Consider the following 22,749-nt stretch of genomic DNA (forward strand, 5'->3'; position numbering starts at 1 on the left):
AGTTTAACTCCATCTTGCTAGGATGCCAAGACTGGCTGAGCCTAGAATTACTAGCAATAGATTCAGCAACTTAGAATAAAAACCTAATAAGCCCATGCAGACTGTACATTTAAAAAAAAGGCCAGAAAAAGCTTCTATGCAGAAAAATACAAACAATCTTCCAAGAAATATATTTTGTAAATTTGGTACTATGCAGAAAATAACCTGTAAAAAAGAGACATCATTAACTGTAAAACACACAAAAAATAATCCTGCATATTGAAGTCTATGTGAAGGTCAAGGAATAAAAACAGTTAGCAGAAATAGTTAACAAACAAGGGGGGGGGGGGGAGAGGGGAGAGAGAGGAGAGAGGAGAGAGGAGAGAGAGAGACCGACTGACCTGTAAGATCAAACTGATCAACAGAGAAAAGCTAAAGTACATTAGCCACTGTTTTAAGTTATGCTATTTTGCTTGCATTCAACCTTTACTCACTAAGTAGCACTCAAATATATTAAACTACTGTTACTCTAGTTACCTATCACCATTAGATAAATGGATAATTTTAATTCACTTATCTCCCAAGAGGACCACTTTTTTTATTATTGAACCATGCAATATTTTTATAAATGTATAATGGACTTAAACAAAATCTAGAATCAAGTATTTGAACTTTTTGCACCCCCGTCTTCAGGATTATGCGAGAATCAAAGACCTAAATGATGCAATACAAATAGAGATTACTATTAATAGGGGGCAACAAATTATAATAGAGTCTAGGGGACCCATACAAGAGAATTTCAGTAGATGCATTCATAATCCATCTCATTCAACTCCCAAGAGATGTCATGACCATGCAATCGCTGCCTGTAAATTGCCAAGACACTGCAGTGCAGTTCAAAAGGGAATGAGGACAGACAGGCACTAACTGGAAAATTAATTAAAAAGTTAGCAAACCACAATCAGAATAATTTACAAGGAGGATAGACCACAGGTTAGGAAATGCAAAACGTTCAGTAGGTTATTTTAAAGGTTGATTTAGTTAAGACCCAGAGTCCTCAGATACCCCTTCCCAAAAATATTATATTAATATGGCAGTTTAGAATTAATACCCAAAAGAAATTCAAAGTCATGTTCCCACAACCATCACAATTCACTTCATATAAGGGTAAGTGTGACTGACATCCTCTAAATATTTTAAAACACAGATTAAAATATTACTTGCAAAAGGGACTATTTATAGTTATTGTGATAGAGTATGTAAGCAACATCACTTTGATTATAGGATATGCCTTTGTCAGTCACATAAAACTTGGGGGTCCTAAGGCAGATGGATCATATTTGCACAAGAGGCAGTATGAAACAACAGCTTGAACACAGAACTAGGAGCCAAAACTGACTTCTACTGTCAACTTTGCCACAGGCTCCATCTGTAACCTTGGGCAAAGCATTTCACCTCTCAGTCCCCTTATCTATACAGTGAGGACAATACTTACCCTCAGAGGTGTGTCGAAGTTTACATAATATTAAGATGAAGTGGTTGTATAAGAAGTAGTCGGAGAAAAATGCTTGTAATTTTGAACTATATTTAATAGTTTAACCTAAGACTGATTTGAATTAAAAAAAAAAAAGAAAACTAACAAAAAGCATTAGACCAAGACATGTCAAGTAATTTGAATGTAGAGCTGGATTAGTCGTATTGATCCAGTTCTTTCACATTAATAAACACAGTACAAGACCAAAGCACACAAGTGAATAATCAAGAGACAAACGCTCGCTACCAAAAAACAAGTGGTATGGTAAAAAAAAAAAAATTACAGTAGTGTAAAGCACACAGGTGTACTTTTCAGAAACTTACTGGGATTCCAAACCTTGCTTTTCAAGAAACTGCACAGCACTTTCTGAAAAATTTGAAAACCCTGCAGAGAGAAACAGACATTTTATTTTTAAAATCATGGTGCAAACATGGAATATCTCCTGAAAGAAAATGCTAGAAAACAGAACATCTTTTAAATAAGTTTTCATAAGTCTGGTTTAGCTCTTTCATGTGCTAATTAGCATGCCACAATGCAATAAAACTTGGTTATTAGCAGGAGTAGTCTTTGAAAACATCCCTTTGATATTTGTGCACTCCACGAACATGAATAAAATTTACATTAATTCTTTAAGAATATAAGTAATTTTTCAGCATCAGAGGAGCCTCACTTAACCATGTGAGGTTAAAAGGGGTTCAAAATAAAAAAGGTAAACAAATAGTTAACAAAAACAAATAGACTACACAGAAAAATACTCTGAAGGAAAGCAAGGCAATTACACAAGATGTACTTTTAATAAAAGATATTTGGGGATGCAGATTCAAAAGTATATCTAAAATAGAATTTGTTTTAAAACAGATACTCTTAAAAAAAAGATATCTGAAGGTATAATATTGATACATGACATGAAAGTAAACAGAGCTCATAAATATTGTCATAAAATTACCTGATTCAAGTCCAAATTCTAGATAATTTTCAGTTACAATAAGGATTGCCATGGCTTTGACAAAGAAAAAAAAGCCAAAGGTGACACAGAGAGATCTTTCACCACCATCTTCTACTTTGAAGTAGTGAGTAGTCAATGAGAACAGTATCTTGCTACATAAGAAAAGTCAAGGAAAAGGAATTCTGTAGAATAAAAAGGATTATACCTTAAGCTGGCTAAGAAGTTATTACATACACTTTAGGAACCCATACTGTGGCTTTGTTTGAGATGTGCAATTGCAAACAATACAATATTTTTATTAGACCAGATACAACCAGAATTATGCTTCATAATGTTGGAACATTTAGTATACAACTGACATTTTTTGACAAAATGGGATTTTGGAAAGATGCCATTTGATAATTTTTTTGTTTTGATTCATGGCCATAAATATCCAAAATAATATTCAATCTTTTTACAAAAATTAAAATATTGTTCTATATTAAAGAACTTGTTACAAATTAATACTTCTGGGAAAAATGGAAGCTTACAAGCCAGTACACATTTTACAAAAAAATAATTGCAGAATATTTATCAAATGCTATAATTCAAGATTTAATATATGTCATGCTAATATTCAAAATAGCCAAGATTATGTCTATAAAGCAGCAAATGAATACATGCAATTCTAACCCCTAGTGGTAGTTGCACATCCCAGTCTCTGGCTTAAAGTTTAACTAAGAAAATCTTAAATGGCAAAATTCTGACTACTGAAGTCAACGACAAACTCCGATTGACTTCAACAGGGTCAAGATTTAATGATTTGTGGGAAGGAAATGATTTGTGCCCACTTTTTGCTTCTTCTTCATATAGGAAAAACCTCAAAAGTTTTATTCATCCCTTGTGTGTTTTTTACTTCGGAGAAATCAAGATGTCTAGTTTAGTCATCACTCTTTTCCTGGAGGTCTTTTTTTGGAGGACTCAGAGGTGTGGATTGGGAGCTTTCTCTATCCTTAACTGAAAAGAGGAAGTTGAATATTTAGCACAAAAGCTTTTCCTCAGATGTTTGTTAAGCCTTTGAGTTACACAAGTGTTAAAGTTCAAGTAGTCGTAGTGAAAAAAAAAATCATGTCCCCTCTCAATCAGGCTTCACTTTCTTAGTACTTATGAGGACAAACCCTACTTATTTCCAATCATTTACTTTACTCACTGAATAAAAATGGAAATTCTATAAAAATGCAGTGACCTATATATAGTTTTCTTGAAAAAAAATCAGGGTAAACAAGACAAATATTCCTTGAGAAAACTTTTTGGTATTTAAAAAAAAAAATGCTGACCACCTGGACAGTACAGAACAGCATTCAATTAACAATAACTTTATACATAAGGAGTAAGCATTTTTATTACTATGCAGTTTATCATCATGTGTTTGGGAGTTATCAACTATAGAAGTTAATTATTAGCAAACTAGAAACAAAGTCAGTAATACCTAGAAGAGAATTTCAAAAGGGAGAGGTAGAGATTCTAGGTACCTTATGCACTCTGGTAAAGTTCTTTCATATAACCAACTCGCCACAAATATGAACATCTGATAGGTCACCTGACCTTTTATCAAGCGGCTTTTAAACTTTCATTGACGACTACTCCTTTTAAATGCATTTCTAAATATAATTAGATACATAACTGCACAATAGATTAAGATTAATATTTCACGATATACCTCTTATTACTACAAGCTGCAGTCCACTATAATTGAATTTATTTTTAAAGTGCAGGAGATATCAAATCCATATTCAAACAAATAGTTGTGTCAATGAGTCTACACTATCCATTTAGAACAGAAAAAGGCCATAGACAAAACATGAAATAACTGTAAGCCATAACCCATTTTTCCATTACACAACACCATAACCATTTATATTAGTACAATATTTTTAAGGTTATAAAAGCATTTTTAAGAACAATCTATTTTATTTAATTCATTTTAGTGAAACCTTTTGAATAGCATATGTGCTTCTGGGTGAAGACACACTTTTTCATAACAGAATATGGAGGGTTCAGTGAGGTGTTGCACTTCACTACTTTTATGTCAATGCATGTTTCACTGCATTTCACTAACACGTATATAACTAGAACAATATACCCTTTAACAAGTGGCTTTCTAAGGGATCTTAAAATTTCACCAATAAATAAACGTTTGGTGAAATTTTAAGATCACTTGTATGTGTGTGCGTGTAAATACCTTATATGAGAAAAAAAATTCTCTTGAAATTTTAAATTTAAAAGTCACACTTACTGGATTATTATAACACACTTAATACCAGTACATTGGTATTTACCTACATATTTTGAAGTGCCTTATGTAAACAGGCAAGTGTCATTGACTTTTATAGACTGGAAAACTGAGGCATAGTGTGATGAAGTAGTAAATGGCAGACTCATGAATCAAACCCAGACCTCCTGACTCCCACTTCCGTACTCAAGTCACTGAATGACAAATGGTGATATCCCACACTCACTTGACTTGTATCAGTCACTTGTGGTAATTTGTATGTTCTTCATTTTATGCAGTTTTGATAAGATTTTTTTAATTACTTAGTCACATGGGGTATTAAAAACGTGTAAAATCCGTGCAATATACTCTATTAAAGTAGAACTGAAGGGGCTTAAGTAAATAGCAATTCGGGAATTCCTTCACACTAACTTATTACATTGCTATGATACCAAAGTTAATCAATACCTTACACAGAACACAAAAATACATTTATTTTGCTGAAATGTCTGCACATGTACTCTAAAAAAAGAAAAGTAGAAGAGCAAACTAGTCACTGCATCCTATTTCTATCCGGAAATAGCTTCTTGCTCAGAGTGTAAATTTGATGCCAGTCAACTCTCAGACCTTAATTATGTCTTAACTAAAGTTCACCCATTTCACCACCCAGTCAAGTTAAGGAGACAAGAGAAGAGAAAAACCATGTGAAAAGTAACGAGTCACCTGTCTCGCTCCTGAGTTCTCATAACATGATAGGCTGCCCCCAACAATATACAAAGACATTTTTGGAAGGGAAATGATTTTTCTTAAAGGATTAGGAAACTTAAGTTACCTAAAAGGCCATCTTTTATGGTTGTACAGATGAAGACAAGCTGCTTCCAAAATGCAAAATAGCGATTTTTGACCACACAGTTAACTACCATTGCAACCATCATGATTACGTGTGGGACCCCATTTAAAAGCATGTTGCCCAGGGAAAAACAAAAAACATGCAAAAGTAAATTGTGTATTGTAAAAAACTTATTTGTCTTAAGATGTCCCAATCAATCAGATTTTTTTAGGGAATTTCCTTAGTACTTTTAAATTGAGACACATTCACTGTCCTAATAGATGCTATTGCTGAAAGATCAGTTCCCCAGTTTTTTCCCCTCTCTTGGGCCACCCCCCGAGCCCACTGCTAGGGATTTAGTTTTAAGTTTGTAGGATCTGTAAGGGTGTTGGCTATAAATTGCTACATCTAAATTGTCATCAAGTGTCTAGCCTTGGGGTGTGGTTTTTTTGTTTGTTTTTTAAAAAAGGCAGTATGAACAGCAGTCTTCAGAATCATGAAATACATCACTCTACAAGTAACTGATTATCCTCACCTACAACTAGTGGTATGCCAAGATTTGAAACACAATACAGGAACAATTTGAGCAGGGGATTGGACTAGATGACCTCCTAAGGTCTCTTCCAACCCTAAGATTCTATGAACAAAAACATACTACTCAAAACATATTGAGTTTTGACAAAGATGAAAAAGTTACTGCTTACAGTGAATCACGCATCCTCTCAAAAATATTAAATACTAGTGTGATAAGGGCCAGGTGGTTCAGCAGGCCGTCTGACTGCTGCCTCCGAGGTACAGACTGTCAGTGCAACTTCCTCAGTCTATCTGGCGATTAAAAGCTTCATTTTTCTCTTCGGCTAACAGGCAATAAAAGATCTTCCTGAACTGAAACTCAATCTCGGTTGCCAACTGTGTGATAACTTACTGGGGATGTCTATCATTATATTTTAAACTCTTGAAATTTATTGTTCATTCAAGACTAAGTTTCTGTTGAGAAACCAAAAAGTACACATGGAATGGTTTTCTGTTCAGAAGTTTATGCTATACATCTATTAGAGTGTATAGTATAGATATAGTGTATCTATACTATATGGGGGGAGGGATGGCTCAGTGGTTTGAGCACTGGCCTGCTAAACCCAGGGTTGTGAGCTCAATCCTTGAGGAGGCCATTAAGGGAGCTGAGGCAAAAATTGGGGATTGGCCCTGCTTTGAGCAGGGGGTTGGACTAGATGACCTCCTGAGGTCCCTTCCAACCCTGATATTCTAGGATTCTATTACACCACTATATAAAAAGCTACTATTTGCTTGTTGCACTGAATCACAACTCCTATAACAAATAACTGGAAACCTTTCAGATCAGTCATCACATCCAATTTCCATAGGATTCGGTTGGCATCTTTGACTGCCTAATCCTTAGTAAAACCCAACATTCAACATCAAAACAGGAAAAAAAAGCACCTATCATCAAAACAAAATAAGCTGTTCTGGAATTAACCCCTTATTGGCCATGTTGCCTTCTGTTGATTTTATGTACTTCAGAATATAAATTGTGGGCATATTTATAAAACCTGACAATTTAACTCTTTGGGTGAGAGCTGTTGGAGCAATTGATGGTGTGTTCCCTGGTCATAGGGCCATTCTGTGCTTGCACTGGCCCCTCATGTAAACTGGAGTGGAACTATACTATAATCTGGCTGCCAGAGGCCCCCATGGGCCCTGCTGGCCAGCAGGGATCACTGCTGCAATCTGGCCATGCACCCTCCAGATACAGGAAGCAGTGGCGGTGCTGATGTGGGAACCTACAGCTCCACCCCACTTCGTGAATACTCCCGATGCCTGGGGAACCCTCTAGCTTCAATTAAATCAGATTTAAATTTTCTTTGTGCTACAGCATAGTTAAGGTGGGGTAAGAGATTTTAGGGGGGGGTCTAAGGAACCTTGATTTAACTGCTTGTTTCCTTTGTGCGAAAAACTATACAGTTATTCAATGAAGCACCAACACCCAGTTCTTGGCGCCCAGTATGGTTACTCATTATTTCTTCTTGCCACAAGACATCAGACTACACTCAATAACTCCATTTGTGCGACTTTTAAAAAAATTACTATTCATTTTAACAAAATCAGAATTTAGAATTAATCAAGAACTTGACAATTCATTTAAAACAAGAAGTTTGGCTAACTGTAAAAGTTTAGATATTTGCTATTATTGGGAATTACAGAATTTAACAACTTCAATTTCATTTGTGAAGCGTTAGTCTAACACGAAAGGCCACAGTATCATGGTTTTCAGGTAAAAATTAGAGCTGTTTTTTAGTTCTACACACTATTAATTTCACTAGCCTCATTCTGCAAATTACACTCTAATGAAGAGAATCTTATTAACAGATTTTCATAAACGCAAATACAGAAAAGTACTGATGCAAACAATCATTTTTTCCTCCTCTAATGGGTTTTTCCCCTTCTCTTAACCTGCAGTAGCAGTCAATGCAGACCTCCTGCCGTAAGTGCTAATTCATTTTGTCTTACAGAGCAAACTTCCTAACTCCTAGAACCAAGAAAATATGAGGTCTTTTAAAAATCCTTTCTGGGGCAGGATTTGTTATTATTCTAATTCACTATTGCTATTTTTGGCAATGAACTCCCACATATAAATCTGCTAATTACAAGAGAAGAAACCTAAAGTCAGATTTTAGTGGGCATTTATCTATATAAGTATTTCTGTAGAAATCTTAGCTATCTATGTGATTAAATCTTTTCACTTGGTCAATAGTTGGTATTTACATGTAGCAATGTCCATGTCGGGGAGTGGAGGGAGAGGTGGGAGACCAGTGAGCTCTGGAAATTAACCTATACCTGTTGTATACATTATAATATACAGTACTCCAATTTGATTTAATATAGCAGCAGGAAGGTCCAATAGCAGACAATTTTGGGTATGAACAGGTGGTTATTCAGTCCATTTGTGGTGAACCTCTGAGAGCTCTAAGGTCTCTCTCACACACTAGTTTATGTAAGGTTGCATGCTGGTATTACAAAGCTTTACTCCTGAGGGAATTCTGCACCACTGCGCATGCACAGAATTTATGTCCACTGCAGATTTCTTATTTTTCTGCAGGGAAGCAGACTGACAGGGAAGCAAAGGGAAGCCACAAAAGCAGTAATGCGACCTTCCCCAGCAGTATGTTTCAGGTGCCCCTGGCAGCCGGCAGAGAGGTATATCACTGTAGGCCAGGTGGTGGGACTCGTGGCTGCTATTCTGCGCCAGGCTCAGATGCTAGTCCCGGCTGGGCTGGGAAGGATGGGACTTTCTCTTCCCCTGCACAGCATCTGGGGCTGGGTCTGACCCACCCCCAGATTCCTCCTTCAGCTGCAGGAAGCTCTGCAAACTCACCCCCCCTCCCCCCAGCTTCCTGCACCCATCGCTCCTCAGCTGCAGGGGGAGGGATCTATGTACAAGAAGCTGCTTCCCCATCCACCCAACCCCTGTGTATCCAGACCCCCTCATTCCCAGACCCTCCCACAGAGCCTCACCGCCCCCCCGCACCCAGAACCCTCATTCCCCCCTGCACCTGGACCACCCCACTGAGCCATCCAGATCCCCACCTCACCGAGCCCCAACTAGCTGCACCTGGATTGTCCCCTTCCCCCAGCATATGGATCCCCCGCCGAACTCTATCCCCCCACACGCAGACCCCTCCCACTGAGCCTCCCACACCTAGACCCCCCATGCCGAGGTCTATCCTACTCCACACCCAGCCCCAATCACCTTTACCTGGACCCCTCTGAAGCGTCCTATTAGTGTTGCATCCAGAACCCCCTAACAAGCCCCTGTGCATCCTGATCCGTCCCCGCACCTGGATCCCCCAGAGCCACCCGCACCCAGATGGCCCCACACAGAACCCTCTCAACCCACACCTGGATCCCCCACACACACATTAAGCTCCTTCACACTTGGATCCTGCTGGGCTGAGCCTGCCTGCCCACACCTGGTGCACCTGACATGGAGGGGCAGAGGGTGTTTCTGGGGCAGGCCTGGTCCTTGCACTGTGTCAGGGTTGGGTGAAGCCTCACCACTAGGTCCGTGTCCTGGGAGGGGAGCGGGGGCTGCAGAGTGATCTCCCACCTCTGGGAAGCCAGTGGCCTGTGCTCCCCAATGCCATGCTGGAGCCTCCACTTTTATTTAACAAATAAAATTCACAGAATTTTTATTTTTTGGGCACGGAATGCCCTCAGGAGTAAAAGCCTGAACACATTCATATCAAAACTCTGGTAGAAAACAAGAGGATAGATGAGGCAGAATACTGACACAGGTAGTACTCAAGTCCTAAAGCCCTTTATGGGAACATGTTTTTTGGTTTAGGGTCAGAGTTTAAAGCCAGAAAGAATAATCAGATCATCTAGTGTGACCTCCTGTATATCACAAGCCACCAACATCACCCAGCACTTGCACACTAAACCCAACAACTGAACATCCCATTACTATTTCACAGCTGTCGAGGCACATACATTCCATCTCAGGAAATCAGTAATATATAGACTATCACAGGAGTCTCTTAATATATAAAAAAATCTCCAAAAGTTATGTGACAGGGTCGGGCCAGATGGCTACAGGAGAGTGATAGAAGGGAGATATATTAGCCCCAAGTTAAGTAGGTCCCTTTTCCCTGGGTAAGGTAACAGAGAAGGTTCCAGAACAATCAGGAACTTTCTGGAAACAATTAAGGCAGACAGGCTGATTAGAACACCTGCAGCCAATCAAAGAGCTGCTAGAATCAATTAAGGCAGGCTAATCAGGGCACCTGGGTTTTAAAAAGGAGCTCACTTCAGTTTGTGGTGTGTCTGCGAGGAGCTGGGAGCAAGAAGTTGAGTGTGACAAGGCGTACTACTGGAAGACTGAGAAGTACAAGCATTACCAGACATCAGGAGGAAGGTCCTGTGGTAAGAATAAACAAGGTGTTGGGAGGAGGCCATGGGGAAGTAGCCGAGGGAGTTGTAGCTGTAGACAGCTGCAATCCACAGGAACCTGGGCTGGAACCTGGAGTAGAGGGCAGGCCTGGATACCCTCATCCCTCCATCCACCCAACTCCCTACTTGATACCGGAGGAGTTGACCTGGACTGTGGGTTCCACCGGATGGGAAAGTCTCTGGCCTGTTCCCTGATCCACTAGGTGGATCAGCAGAGACTGCAGGGATTGTTGTTCTTCCTTTTCCCCATGCTGGCCAGTGATGAGGCTAACTGAGTGAACGGCAGATTTGAGCCACGAAAGTGGCCAAACTGAGGGCTGCCGTGAACCTCTCAGGCGAGCAAAACTGCCAATAACCGCAGGACCCACCAAGACAGAGGAGGAACTTTGTCACAGTAAGGAAACATCAAGACAAAAAATGCTGTAAACTGAAACTAAGGCTGGAATTACACATCAGGAACTTAAAGAAAAAAATCTTAGAAAAAAAGTTGTGGTGTTTTTTCCAGTGATAAAACAGGATTTTTTTAAGATAAGGGATACATTAGACAGACACACACACACACACAATCTTTGGAAAACAGAAAAATGAAGAGTTAAGACAGCAGTTCTCAACTTGTGAATCGCCTGCGGCCCAATCAGCACATATCTGCGTCCCATGTGACGTCCTCATAGCCAACCAGGTAGTACATATATTGTGTGGGTGCAGCCCACAACATACAGGCAACTGCATATGCGACTCACAAACGTAAATAGGTTGAGAAATACAGAGTAAAGGTACAAACTGTTTCTCATCCCACACCATCCATTACTGTCCATCCAAAATTATCAGACAGCCTTACTTTGAACACTACTTCAGCAGTGGCAGTGAGCCCTCACTAAAATGTCTACGCAATATATGTACAATCGTATAAGATATACACACCGCTCTCCCAATTCCTCCTAGTTAGAGGCAAGATGTTGGTGTTTGGTGTGCAAATGAATTCTAAGACAAGAAAACACCACCTATGCAAAACTCAATCCACCTTCTCAACACAGTTCCCTTATTACTGGTTCTCATACTTATTTGAATGGGCCCCATTTCTTTGTGTCTGTAGTCATTTACATCCCTACAAGTACATATGCTGCTACCCAGCTCTGAAGGCAGCGCTGCACAAGCAGCATCACAGAAGTAAGGGTGGCAATGTGAAAAGTGATATTCCTCAATATCACTTTTCACAGCAGACTTAGTGCCCCATTGGCACCCTCACTTCTGCGCTGCTGCTGCCACCCCAGGGCTGACACCCGGAGCACCACCACCTCCAGGTGAGGGACTGGGATGGGGGAGCCTCCCAGTGAGGGAATGGGGGCAGGGGAGGGAAGAGAGCCTAAGTGCGGGCTGCCTCCTGGTGAGGGATTGGGGAGTTCGAGGGAGAAGGAACCTGAGCCGTGGGTCTATGGCTGTCCCCTTTATCCCTGCCGCCCAGGTGTTTATGGTCTGCACGAGCCCTAGCCACCAAGGGGTGAGGGCCGAAGCTCTTAAAAAAACCAAAACACAAAAACAAAACAAAAAACCCCACACAGCTCACACCTCCCTTGGGAGGCTCACTCTATAGTTTGTGAAGCGTTGCCTTACATCATATAAACCAGTTACCTTTACTATCCCTAGGGGTCAGATTTCCTGTAGCTACAGAAATTAATCCTTGTAATACACTTGTGCACTGGATATATACCATGTCACATAAATTGCAGTGGCCATATTTATATGTCTGCAAGCTGCTGCAGATTTCTTAAGGTATATACAAACTTCCAGAATATATGGGATTTAACATGCTTCTACATACAAAAATGTATGGATAAACTGCCAAAAATACTGGCTTAAGAGGGACACTTGTTAATACTTTGCACACATAGGCATGCCATACATGATGAAATACATGTTCATTGGTAGGTCAAAAGTAAAATACCACCCCAAGTAACCTTAATGCTGTTTCTACCATTTCCAGTATTTCAACTTTTCCCCATCCCATTCAGGATTTGCTTTGGTTTTAAAAAAGTTTTACCTTAACGAAGAAGAAGAAAAAGTCATGAAGTTCTAAGACTACAACATTAAAAAATTTCTAATCTTAAGTGAGATACTATCTGAAACCAAAAAAATCATAAAATCCATGTTATATAAGAAACTGATGAATACGCAAGACCATGCACAAAGTATTGACATGTGCAACTATCCAATGCTGAACAACTCTCTGCTCACATTTTGTTAAATCAGAGTATGGCTTTATGTATGTTGAACATCTGCTTCAATGCTATCCTATCTGGTCTTACTCCTTCAGAGTTTGTGGATGTTTACTTTATAGCCAATACACAACCACTGAAGAAGTGGGCAAATGATAATTTAGGACCATCTATACAATTATTACAGAAAGCAATCAGCAATTTTACATTTTTTTCCATCCACTAGTCCAAATAAAAAGCATTTTCCAGATTCTCTTTCTGAAGGCAAACTCTGCAGATAAGCAGAGCCATGCACATGCTAAGATCTTTTAAAAAGGAAGAGAAGCAGAGTACTGTATATAGTCTACTCCTCAACTGTAATGGTTGACTGCAGATGTACAATTTTAACAGTTGACATGAGAGCTCCATTTAATGGACTCCAGTCATATGCTGCTTTCTACATTACATTAGAATGTGTAGAGACTTATAGCATTCAAAAATATTTATTGTACATAATTTTCTTATGTATTAAAACAACAGTTCCTTAAAGTATGTATTGCAGTATGTTAAGATATGATCTATCACATGTTGATGTGTGGTATTAAAAAAACTAGATAAAGGGGGAAAGAATAGCTCAATTAAAAAAAAATCTCAATACCATACCCACTACAAACCAAACCCCCTACAGTCAGCAGTTTTGTTTTACAATCTTCCTAAAGCACAGCTTGCTTGCATATAACAATGTGGCTTATAAGCAGATTATCATCATCTTAGGAATCTGATATAGTAAGACAGCCATATATTAAATATTTTAAAACTTCATTTTTGTCTTGGAGTTTCATGCAACTGTGGTATAATTATTTCCACCAAATATTCTCTTTTGAAAGCTTGTCACAATATTTTAAAACATCTCACATGGCCAGAAAGGGACTAGAATTTGGCTCTCTTGCCTGGTTAGGTTACTTTTAATAGTTCAGCAGCATGGCACTGAGTTATTGCTGGCAATAATGTCTTCCAGAGTGATGGGGGTGCTTTTCACTGGGTCTGGATATCTGTGATCAGGAAAAAGCAAGAGCATTAGGAAATGTCGTATTTCCCTAAACTCTGATGGAGGGTCAGGTGGGATTCAGCGTGACAATGTCATGGGGAGGATAGTAAAATAATTATGACAACGACTTTATCCTGGCCAGGGAGATTTTTTTTTAAATGTGGATTTCATCAGGAATTAGACTCATAGCTTTAAAAAGGCTTTCAACAGGGTGGGTTTCTGGGGTCAATCTGGGGGTGAGATATTATTTGGTTGACTCTGTTCAGGGTTCAACACAGGATGGTGATCACGCCCAACAGCCTTTGTACTCTGCCTCAGAGGGGTTTAGGTGTCCCTAAACCTCTAACTAGCAGAAGCTGGGACTGGACAGTGAGGGATGGATCACTCAAAATTGCTCTTTTCTGTTTATTCCCTCTGAAGCAATTGGCACTGGCCACTGTCAGAGTCAGGACAGTGGTTTAGATGGACCATTGGTCTAACCCAGAATGGCCGTTCTTATATGCTGGTGTCCAGCAGCATTCCTTCACTGACCACCATAGACAAGCCAAGAGGGTGGCAATGCTGTCAGATGCTGAGAGATATGGAAGTTTGTAGAAATGGAATTTAATTACAAGGCCTTTAAATCCTTGATCCCTTTGTTTGTGAGTAAAGGAAAACAAGGCAGGAAAAGATTTAAATCTGCTAGAAATCTAGATTGAAATATCTAATCTTAGTGCCATTTGTTTTGCTTTTTATCACTTGGGCGGATTTAATGAAAGATAAAGACTGCATTCAATAATATGAAACAAAGAATGCTAAGTCAGTGGCTAACTACGCATTGAAAAAACATAATATTTTAAGAAGAACACAGTGCCTTTCATGTATAACAAACTCAGCAAGATGACAAACGCTGGCCAATCCTGACACAGCTAGCTTCTGCTGGCTAGTCAGTGCAGCATGATCTGAAGGTGGACAGTTGAGGAGGTTGCGCAGCTCTGCTTTTTACATCCAACCTAAAAATCTAGGGATTCGCCTATTCTAGAGCTAGATCTGATAGACATACTATTTAGTATGAGAACTGAGGTAAGTTTAAGTTGGACTAGTTGGGTAGTCCAACTATCCTAGCAGTGCAAATTCCCTGAGAGGATGTGTGTCAATCTTGATTTGGTTATGGCAAAGAGTATGATCAACACAGAAGGACCAATGATCTCCCCTGGGAAGTGGATGAAGACTAGGTGTCCATGCTGATATTAGATTTATCATCATCTGCAATTCCACTAACCCTGAAGTTATCAAATCACTTGCAGATCTTCATGGGACTGGAAGGTGCTTCCTACTACTGGCTTCACTCTTTCCTCTTAAAGAGAACCCAGAGGGTAATAGCTCTTCTGCCTCATGAGCTTTAATGTACAGGTCCTGGAAACTTTCTTCTATGCCACACCTCTTGTTCAGTGTTTGAGGTCTTTTAGGAAGCCTACAGAGGAAATTTGGACTAAGGGGCTTAATATGCTGATGATGCCTGCTCTTTGTTTCCATCTCATCCAATCCGGAGTGCAATTAGAGAACCTCTCTCAGTGCTTGGGTGAGTCTGGGGCAAGGAGGAAAAGTTGGCTGAGGCTCAATCCAGATAAACCTGAGAAATGTTGGGGTAAATACCCAACAGATACAGTAATGGCTGTGTCTGCACCTTTGAGACTGAAAATATGCATGTCCATCATCTGTTTCCCATAAATGCAACTTGGGGATTTTGTTGGCTTTACACTTGTTCATAGATGGAATGGAAGTTGCAACCAGGTCTGTGTTTTATCACCTGCATCTGAACAGAAGGTTGCAACCATTTCTCTCAAATGCTATCATAATCCACACCTGTCACCTATGACTTCTCCAATATATATACACATGGGCTACTCCTTAAAACTATTTGGAAAATGAATCTAGTCCAGAATGCAGCCACCCAAATGTTCAGGGGTGTATCTTTGCCCAAGCACCTGAATTATTTTTACACTAACTACATTAGCTGCCTATTGGCTTCCACACAGAGTTTAAGGTGTTGATTTTGACTTAAGGCCCTAAATGGGGAAGGCAGAAAGGGATAGGTAGGCCATACAATACTTCCACAATTATGATCAGCAGAAAAGTATGAACTGGTACTCCCTTAGAAAGTCCTATCACAAGCTCCCAGTCTTTCAATGTGAAAGCTCCTCAAGTTTTGAAATCCACTCCCCCCTTCAACTTACAATAGCTCAAATATAGCCTATGGGGGTGCTGTAAAACCTGTGTTTTTGGTTGAGGTACTGAGAAGGATGAGGTCTATGGAGCAAAGAGGTTCTTGCAGAATTAGGGACATGATTAGTTTTGTCACCTTCACTGGAGAAGGGTTGGGTTACATGTGTAGTGACGTTATTTTCTACCATGGATTGTATTTTTTTTTTTAAAATACTCTCAGAGCACCTACAGCCTGGGATAGGTATCTTCTGTAGACTTTAAACTGAATCAATATAACTTTTATATTAATAAGATTTATATCCAAATCATTTATAACAATAAATAAAGACTACTTGATATACTAGCTACAGCATCATTTAAGTTGCATGAGGACTAGACACTAATTTCCAGTTACTTTCTAGTAAGACAGTACCATGCCTTGAACAAGGTCTCCCTTAGTGTGTGAAAGCCAGTGGAGAAATACGGTGTCTTTGAAGTGGACTGCTGCCAAACTTTCCATTCTTTCATAATGTGATTTAACCACCTGCACAAACGTACATTATTCTTCCTTACCTCTCCTCTCCCAGTTGAAGTAAGGTATGTACACAACTAGTTTCCCTCTTCTTCCTTCCCTAAAAACCAGGGAAATGGTTTCATACTTCTAGAGCACATGTTGCCAAGAAAGAAGCAAGGTAATTTTGCCTATTTTAAAACCTGCATGAATATGCATTAGACCTAAATTAGATAAGTCAAATATTGGTATTTTAGGGTACAACAAAATGAGATTACATCATTTTTACATTAGTTGAATCCCTGCTTTTCAAGTACCATGCTACCAAAGCCAAGTATGACAATCCAACTAGTAACTTACTGCGAACGTTTTCTGGATCTCATCTTTTTTCAGGCTATTTCAGGTACCTTATCAGTACAATCAAGGCATACATTCTATTAGCAGATATAGATGAGCACTTTTGCATGTACAGATGCAAAAGTTGTGCTAGCTCATTAACTCAGTATCAGGGCTCCAAAGTTTTACCTGATACCAAGGATGGGTCACAACAGGAACTCTCATGGGGTATCCATCTTTGGTATTAATTCTACCAGAGCAGCTTTTGATATTTGGCTAGTAGATGTTGGAACAGCAAGGAAGTCATTCAGTCTGCCTTCTAACTCACCTCTGGGGCTGCTCCCTTCACAATCAGGTTCTCACGTAAACCAGGTGCTTCATCACCTCATATCTCTAAAGTCAACTGTTTCCTCTCCATTCCCTAAAAGTAGAAACCTGGTCATTTCTCACTGACTATTGCAACTACCTACCTCATGCATTCCTGTCTCCTACATATCCAGCTAAAGAGGCAGCTAACTGTTTGTTCTGATGTTATATGCCTCTGCATAGTTTTCACTATACTTCCACATTATGTTCAATTCTTTATCTTGGAGGTTCTGTACAATACCACCCCCACTTAGTTCTCTGCTCTCATCTGTCTACACCCCTTCTCACTTCCTAATCTGTTACCTTTCAAATGACTCCCTGTGTCTCCTCCTATTCCTAGTCTCAATGTCACATTCCCCTTCAGACCTGCCTCAGGCAACAATTAGTATATTTGTCTATATGGCAGCTGGACATTGTTCTGTACTGTACTTTACTGCTCATATTAACACAAAAGATTTCTGCTACCACCTTTTAATCCTTTTTGTATCTTTTCTCCTTGATTGTACAGTTCAGCAAAACAAAGTTAGTTCAGAAATACAACAACATTGTGAGGAGACTGATATTGCAGACTTATAAATCAGCATTAACATTTCCCTTTTATAGAAAAAAATGAAGTAAAATTCACGCACTCAAATACAATCTGGTATTAAGATTAACAAACTATTGAACATAGAATACACAGCTAGACTGATAGCCACTGACATCCAGGATCCTTTTCCAAATGTTAATTCTGCAATAAACAATCCATTGTTACCATCTGCAAATTACAGGGGGATACAAGTTATCAATTGAAAAATAAATAAAATGATTTAAGAACACAGCAAAGGATACATGGCAAAAGCCAAAACAAGCAGACACCAGACTATGCTGATATTCATTTCCTGTGAGGGCTTCATCAAACTGTAGTAGGCTTCAGTTACCAAGTACACCACTGTAGCTGCAACTGTGAAATCCACCAACCACTGATATTCAGGAAAATAATGCAATGCTGAAAAATAAAGGTTTTCAGGAACCAAAAGCTTAAGTAAACTTTAAGGCAAGCAATGACAAAATGAAAGAGGACCACATGATTAAAAGAAAATATACTTAAAGTCCTTACAACTGCTGCTTCTTGATGTCCAGGCAGATCTAAGATATCCAAGTAGCAGCAGTGGCAAAACGGTGTTTTTGCTCTTCTGTACTTAATAATTTATCCAGGCCTTTTTCACTTCTGGACCGGATTATTGTAACACAAAGTACACAGGGCTAACACATGAATTCCATTCAGAGACCTCATCTAATGCACAAAGTTGAAGTATTATTTAGTATTCAGGTTTTATGCACTACTTGCTTAGTGATGCTTTATGAAAGGAGAGTCCTGCACTTAAATTCCAAAATATGAAATGATTTCCAATTTATTTCCAGCTGTAATTCAAGACAAAGCGCCAAATAGTTTGGGTTCTACCTACATTAAATTTTAAATCTGAGTGCTTAACAATTTAACCTGTAATGTATGCTTAACATTTTGTGCGGAATTGCTCCCCCTAACTTCTAAAAAAATCAAAAGATTTTTCTTCTTCAGGATTTTATAGTTTCTGCTGGCTTGCAAAATAATCTGAAATTATTTGGCTAGAAACCACTGGTATGCCATGCTTCCTGCATACTAGGTGGTTTGCATGGAGAAAACTTCTCTCCTGTGAACTTTAGCAACTGCATCAAAGTGAAGCGCCTAACTCTAAAATATAAAAAACACACACCAACCTTCCCTAACCCTTTCACACCTTACAACTTCAGAGACTAAATCAAAGGCTTCTGGCATTTTAATCACTGTAATGGCCAATTTAAGCTCAGTGGGGGTCCTCCTTCTCAACACAACATATGCCTATTAACAGCTATATGTCATGGTCCTGATATTTTAGGGACACAGCCTCCATCCCAGAAACTTAAGTTATTTTCATCTGCTTGTTTCTCTAGCATCTCCTTGTAGTTTCTAAATATTTTACTTCAGAATGTCATATCTGAGATGTTTAGGTTTCCCCACCACCACAGTGCCCATGTACTTCTAGTGGTTTTATCTGTAAAGTTTATTTTTCACATCCACCAATCATCTCATCTTCCTACAGTAGCATACAACCATATTTTGTCACGTTTTCAAGTACATTGTGTATGATCTGATCCTTTCCAGTGTCCTCTTACATTGCTAGAGATGTCTGTTGTAGCAATATATATCTGTTATGCTGGATTCCAAGAGATCATAGATCATAGAATCATAGGGTTGGAAGGGACCTCAGGAGGTCATCTAGTCCAACCCCCTGCTCAAAGCAGGACCAAACCCCAATTTTTGCCCCAGATCCCTAAATGGCCCCCTCAAGGATTGAACTCTCAACCCTGGGTTTAGTAGGCCAATGCTCAAACCACTGAGCTATTCCTCTCACCCATTCTTCTCTTTTATGCAGATATTGAGATATCAAGCAAGGAACGAGAGAAGAGTTTTACTTCTTGCTTTTCAGCTAATTTCCTTCCTTGTAATGAGTTGCATTTTTACATTCTCATTAGCCATAAAAATATTCCAATATATATCACAAATTATATGTACTTGATAGAAAAGAACATATTGTAATCACAGAATATATCTGGGATAACATTCAACCAATTACAATAATTTATCTTACCTAAAGTGTCCACTTCAGTAACTGACTTTGTTTCCAGATGAAGATCAATATCCTTAGGAATGGTTAGGGGTTTATTTTCAATATGACCATTATATTTTCTGTAAAAGCCATGCACACAACTAATCAAAAATCTATTCACTATTAAAACATTACCTTGTTTTACATAGTAATCTCTTTAAAAGTTGTTACATGAACATTTTTCATATTTGAAGTTTTTATATATAAAAATGTAACTGGAGTTAAATTCTACACACCATTATAATAATTGAGATGAGCGTGTTTATTAGCTTTACCATGTCAAAGTTTGAAATACTATTCTGATTGTGTATGCACATCTAAATTATCAAGCAATGCCAATCTGAGACTTTGAAGCGGAGGCTCAGGCATCTCAGCTGGAGACTGACAGAAAGCAATGTTGATGTCGTGCTGGGAGAATACCACCTGTCATCAGCTGGAGTTTGTAAGTTGCTGAGAAATATTTACTGGAATTAATGATCAGTTATCCAGCTTTGAAGATAACTGGTGTTGTTGGAAGAGAGGGTGGATCAGCAGCCCAGGACATAAGTGGTCTAGCTGAATAAGAAAAGAGGAAACATTTGGTTTCAACAGTCTATTAATATCTGAACAAATACATACAAACACTGACTGGGACCACAGCTCTCTGCAGTCTTGAAGCCTGAGAGCTTACATCTACACTGCAAAAAAAAAAAAAAAAAAAAAAAAACACCACACCTTGCAGCACCAAATCTCAGAGCCTGGGTCTACAGCACTAAAAACAGCAGCGGAGATGTTCCCGCTGAAGCCAGAGATCAGGCTCCGATATCCGGCAAGCAGGCTGGGCTTCAGAGCTTAAGTGGGAATGTCTGCACTGCTATTTTTAGCGCCATAACACAAGCTTGAGTCTGTAGACCCAGGTTCTGAGACTCGCTGCCCTAGGTTTTATTCCCCCCCACCACCCCAACATACACATACACTGCAATGTTTGGCAAGTACAATCCAGCTCATCAGATGACGTAGATCCCTGCCACACCAGTTCTCCTGTTAACTACCAAATAAAAACGAGTTTAAGACATTTTTCTACTCCTCTAAACAACTGTTCTACACTCAGTCATACCTGCTTATTTTAGTAAAACCTTACTCTGCTTATTATCCTTATAACTGCAGACACAGCATAGCTATATCAGTGTCACATTCTTTCCTGGCTTGTGTATCAGCAGCAAGATTAACTAACCTCCAATTGCAAGGCCAACCGTGTCCAAGTTTTGCCCTCATTCAAAATTCTGCCTACCTGTGAAACAGGTGCAAATGAGGACATAATGTGTCCTGTACAAACTGTATGCACAGGCCAGACTTTCAGATACCTGGTTGAGTTTGCAGATCAGGCTGTTTGAAAAGTAATTGGCAATGTGTACATTTTATTAACTTAAAGTAAAAAATATTTTCTGTGTAGATCTACACTTAAAATCTAGGACAGTGGTCCCCAACCTTTCTGTGGGAATAGCTTATTGCTATTCCCAGAAGACCGTGGCAGGCACCGGACACCCCGCCACCAAAATGCCACTGCCGAGCGCGGCCGCCAGAGAACCAGCCGCCAAAGTACTGCCAAGAAGCGGCAGCAGCAACAAACGCCACCGCCAAAATGCTGCCGAGAAACGGCAATGCTTCTCGGCAGCATTTCGGCGGGCAGTTCTCCAGTGGCCGTGCTCGGTGGCAGCATGTCGGCGGTGCGGTGTCCTGCGGGCGCACAAAAGTGTCTCAGCGGACGCCATGGTGCCCACAGGCACCGCATTGGGGACCACAGGTCTAGGAGAAAGGATCTGTGGGATGTAAACAGCCTCAACTGGGAGGCCAGTTGACTATGGGATAGAGCTACACAGGAGACGGATCAGAGAATACATTTTTTGTAAGGTGGAGGCTCCGGGGAAAGGAAAAGGAATTACTGTGTTAACCTCTTCCCTGGACTCCTACCAGCTGATGCCATTCCATCTTGTTCCTACACAGGAGGTCCCTAACTAGCTGCAACAGAAAGAAACAAAGGCAGAGGTGAAAGTAAGCCGGTACGGTCTGATACAGCCAACCAGTAAGAGCCGGTACACAGCCAACCATACCGGCAGGACCACTGATGAGGGGGGCCAAAAGGCGCAGCTTCCCCAGGGCCCCGCAATTTAAAAGGACCCGGGGCTCCTGGCTGCCACTGCTGCTACCACTACCATGGAGCTCCGGCGATGATTTAAAGGGCCCAGGGCTCCCGGCCGCCACTACCGCAGCTGGAGCCCCTGGCCCTTTAAATCGCCGCCAGAGCCCTGGGATAGTGGTAGCAGTGGCCAGGAGCCCTGGGGCTCCGGCAGCGATTTAAAGGGCCCGGAGCTCCAGCCCTTTAAATCACTGCTGGAGCCCTAGGGTAGCTCTGGCAGCAGCAGCCTGGAACCCCGGGCCCTTTAAATCACAGCCTGGCCATGCTGAAGGGCTGGCCTGGGGAGTCTGGCCCCAGTCCTGCCCCTTCTGCCTGAGACCTCACCCCTTCCAGTTGAGCCCCCACTCAGAACCCCGGCTGCCCTGTGTACTGGTAAGTCCCTTAAGTTACTTTCACCCTGAACAAAGGGTTGTCCAATACACTTTGCTGGTGAGGACATACTGGCCAAGAAAACTGTTTCCTTACCCCAGCAAGATTTAAAAAATTCCTCCTGCATCCTATTTCTTCAAGCTTTGTCTAGATTTTAAGCATCATTTCTGTAGTTTCCCTTACAACAAAAAGGACACACATGCATATATATACTGAATACTTCCACTTCTGTAGGGGCTTAGCTCCAAGTTTTAAAGATCATGCTCATCACAGAGTAAGAACTGAGGCCTTCAAATCATGCCAGCATAAGAGCATTTTGTTTTTTAAAGGGAGACAGTAGTTTGGGGGTAACATCTACTAAACACCGTAAGATCATCAAAACAGAAGAATTTGG

The 22,749-nt window shown here is 40.1% G+C and overlaps 1 protein-coding gene across 7 annotated transcripts in view; it reads right to left on the minus strand.

Annotated features, from left to right (window-relative positions):
- The window catches only part of TMEM161B (transmembrane protein 161B), a 72,447-nt gene that overhangs the window by 10,109 nt on the left and 39,589 nt on the right, over positions 1 to 22,749 (minus strand). For all 7 annotated transcript variants that reach the window (XM_084628721.1, XM_084628722.1, XM_084628726.1 and 4 more), the window contains 4 exons: positions 19,793 to 19,890; positions 17,973 to 18,129; positions 2,460 to 2,611; positions 1,837 to 1,897 (listed from right to left, as the gene is read on the minus strand). In XM_084628721.1, coding sequence (XP_084484847.1) covers positions 1,837 to 1,897; positions 2,460 to 2,611; positions 17,973 to 18,129; positions 19,793 to 19,890 — 468 coding nt within the window. The remainder of the gene's footprint in view (positions 1 to 1,836; positions 1,898 to 2,459; positions 2,612 to 17,972; positions 18,130 to 19,792; positions 19,891 to 22,749) is intronic.

Source organism: Lepidochelys olivacea (genome assembly GCF_965140295.1).
Source record: "Lepidochelys olivacea isolate rLepOli2 genome assembly, chromosome: 5".
NCBI lineage: Eukaryota > Metazoa > Chordata > Testudines > Cheloniidae > Lepidochelys > Lepidochelys olivacea.